Source organism: Pteropus vampyrus, unplaced genomic scaffold (assembly GCF_000151845.1).
Source record: "Pteropus vampyrus isolate Shadow unplaced genomic scaffold, Pvam_2.0 Scaffold781, whole genome shotgun sequence".
NCBI lineage: Eukaryota > Metazoa > Chordata > Mammalia > Chiroptera > Pteropodidae > Pteropus > Pteropus vampyrus.
In genome coordinates, this window is record NW_011889562.1 from 51,800 (window position 1) to 55,155 (window position 3,356).

Sequence of the window (3,356 nt, forward strand, 5' to 3'; positions counted from 1 at the left end):
CAATTCAATTAAAAGCTGGGCAGAGGACCTGAAGAGACACTTCTCCCAAGAAGATATACAAATGGTCAACTTCACTAGCTATTAGGGAAGTGAAAATCAAAGCCAAAATGAGATACTATCTCATACCTGTTAGAATGGCTATCATCAACAGGACAACTAGTAACACGTGTTGGAGAGGATATGGAAGAAAAGAAACACTCATACACTGCTGGTTGAACTACAAAATGCTACAGTCACTATGGAAAACAGTATGGAGGTTCCTCAAAAAAACTAAGAATTGATCTACCATATGATCCAGCAATCCCTCTATTGGGTATTTACCCAAAAGACTTAAAAACTCATATTTGAAAAGATCTTTTCACACTGATGTTCATCGCAGCATTATTCACGATTTTCAGGACATGGAAGCAACCGAAGCACCCTACAACAGATGAATGGATAAAGAAGCTGTGGTACATATATGCAGTAGAATATTACTCAGCCATAAGAAGAGATGAAATACTGCCATTTGCGATAGCATGGATGGACTTTTAGATATTCATGCTAAGTGAAATAAGCCAGTCAGAAAATGTTGAAAACCACATTATATCACTTAATGTGGGATATAAACCTAAAAGCAACAAAGGAACAGGACAGAGACTCATGTACATAGACAATGGACTAGTGGTTACCAGAGGGTAGGCTGGGGGAGGTAGATGGGGGAAAAAGAGAAAAAAAAGAAATACGGAAACAAGCTCAGGGAGATACCATTTTTTCACAGATATGTAACAGTGCAATTAAAACTTTCATACAGTTCTTTGGATGATGTGTAAATAGACCCTTTCAATATATACTCTTAATTTATTAGGTCTCTTTGATTCAGCAATTTGTACACTTTGAATATCTGCAAGACATTTGATGCAATTACACTCCAATCAAATAACAAACAGGAAAAAATCTAGTGATGCCAGGTAGGATGTAGAGCACAGGTAGCTTGAGTCACACTTTAATGGAGGAAGGAGAAATATCATTTGGTAGAAAACAGTGTTTTATATGGATATAAAAATAGTGGCATTAATTTGTCACAAATTACATTTGGTAAACTCATTTTTTTGGTAAACAAGGTTATACTACTTATGTAAATAACCTTCATAAATTGGTTCAAAGCATTATAGCCTCTCACAATTTCATGGATGAGCTATAGACACACAGTGTATAGACTACAGCTGATGCAGACTCATGAGTATCTGAACAGAGATCAGAACAACTCCCATCATATAATCCCATTTGATATAAATCATAGCATTTAGGACAGTTTGTTATACAGCATTAACTAACTGATACAATAATCAAGGCAATCAAACTAAAGGCAATTATAATAAGTTAATGTTTTTAATTTTGGGCATATATTGTGATATTTAGACATAGCATCTATGACTATTTTGTTATTCGAGTTTATTTTGGATAACTGGATTAATAATTGGCTCTATTGAGAATTGCTTCCAGGTAACCAGGAGAGGTCGGAAGGACATGCATCTTAGCAGAAATGATGCTGATCCTGAATCATATGACAAGGCAGGAACACAAGCCCTTCTGTGAGTCACATTCAGGTCTTGAAGAAGGAAGTGATTCCTGCATATGAGGAAGTATGAAAGGGATGCTATTGATATTGTTCATTCACTATCCATGTAGTGGTTATGACAAAATTAAGAAAAGTGGAGATATTTAGTTTATAGGAATCATATTTGTAGGCAGACTGAAATTTTGGAGGACAAATAGGAAGGGAATTTGGTAATAAAATGTAAATATACCAATCATTCTTCACCTCAGTGAAAAGAGGATCTCATACATGGAATCTATCTTCTATAATTCAGTAGCAGATTACAGCATAAAAAAGAAATATGTTGCATACTAATCAACTGAGTAATGCTTCCACATATACAAGACCAATTCTTTCTAAAGATCATATTAGGTGAATCTATTTATCAAATTTGTGTTTTCCTGACGACTCTACCTAGAGATGTATATGTGATAAACAATTTTTTTCAGCAACTGTGATAGGCATTGTAGACGCCAAACTCCATAACAGTAAAATGTAGGAGTCCAGTTAAAAAACCATCAGAATGTTAAAGTCCACATTATCAGTAAGAGAAGTTACGAGAGTGAAATTAAATAGAATGACAGACCCAAAGTGACACCATATTTCAGTTTTTTATAAAATATCATGTTAATGAACTTAGTCAACAAACATACTTTGCTATATGTGAGTTATACAATCCATCAATATTCTTTCGGTAACACAAAATAAAATTCTTGAGATGATATGACCATTTGAGAAGAAATTTTTCTTAAGAAATCCATATGAATTCACAAAATAATCAGGTTTTCCAAATATTTTTGGTTCAAATTTGGGTAAAACGTTTATGACTGGGAAAATGTACAAGGGAAGAAAATGTCAATATATTAGAGAAGAAAGCATGATAAATGGAATTACATGGTACAGAAAAGGTGAGTTAAGTAAATGGAAATTCAAGTTAATAAATAAAAGAGGCATATTCAATTTCCACATTTTCTGGCATCAAGGCTTTCAGCCTTCCAATCATGGAGAGCTCTTCATCCCTAAAACAGTTGTCCCTTTGATAGCTGCCATCTCACAGAATCTTTTCAAAGCCCCCTTTATGTCTTTATTCCTGAGACTGTAGATGAAAGGGTTCAGCATGGGTATGACCACAGTGTACATCACTGAGGCTACTGCACTTGAGTGTGTGCTGTAGGGAGAGGCAGAGCTGAGGTAAACACCTAGTATTGTACAATAAAATAAAGAGACAACAGAGATGTGAGACGCACAGGTAGAAAATGCTTTATACTTCCCCTGAGCTGACGACATTCCACGAATACAAGAAACTATCTTAAAGTAAGAGTAAAGGATCCCAGTAAGGGGAAGAGCAGCCAATAGTCCAGTTGCAAAATACATCATCACATTATTAAGAAAGGTGTCAGAACAGGCAAGTTTAATCACCTGATTGAGTTCACAGAAAAAGTGAGGGATTTTCAAGACTGTACAGAAAGATAGTCGCAACACCATTAAGCTTTGTAACAAGGAATACAGAGCACTCATGATCCAGGACACCAGAAGCACCAGTCCACAGAGCCAGGGGTTCATGATGACCGTGTAGTGCAGGGGGTGACAGATGGCCACAAAACGGTCATAAGCCATCACGGTCAAGAGGAAGTCGTCCAACACTCCAAAGAGTTGGAAAAAATACATCTGTGTGATGCAGCCTCCATAGGTTATGATTTGGCTCTGTGTCTGGATGTTCACCAGCATCTTGGGGATGGTGGTGGAGGTGAAACAGATGTCCACCAAGGACAAGTTG

The 3,356-nt window shown here is 36.4% G+C and overlaps 1 protein-coding gene across 1 annotated transcript in view; it reads right to left on the reverse strand.

Annotated features, from left to right (window-relative positions):
* Window positions 1–2,578: 2,578 nt before the first annotated feature.
* The window catches only part of LOC105309584 (olfactory receptor-like protein OLF4), a 1,187-nt gene continuing 409 nt past the window's right edge, over window positions 2,579–3,356 (reverse strand). The window contains exon 2 of the mRNA XM_011385764.1: window positions 2,579–3,261. Within this exon, the coding sequence (XP_011384066.1) occupies window positions 2,579–3,261 (683 nt within the window). The remainder of the gene's footprint in view (window positions 3,262–3,356) is intronic.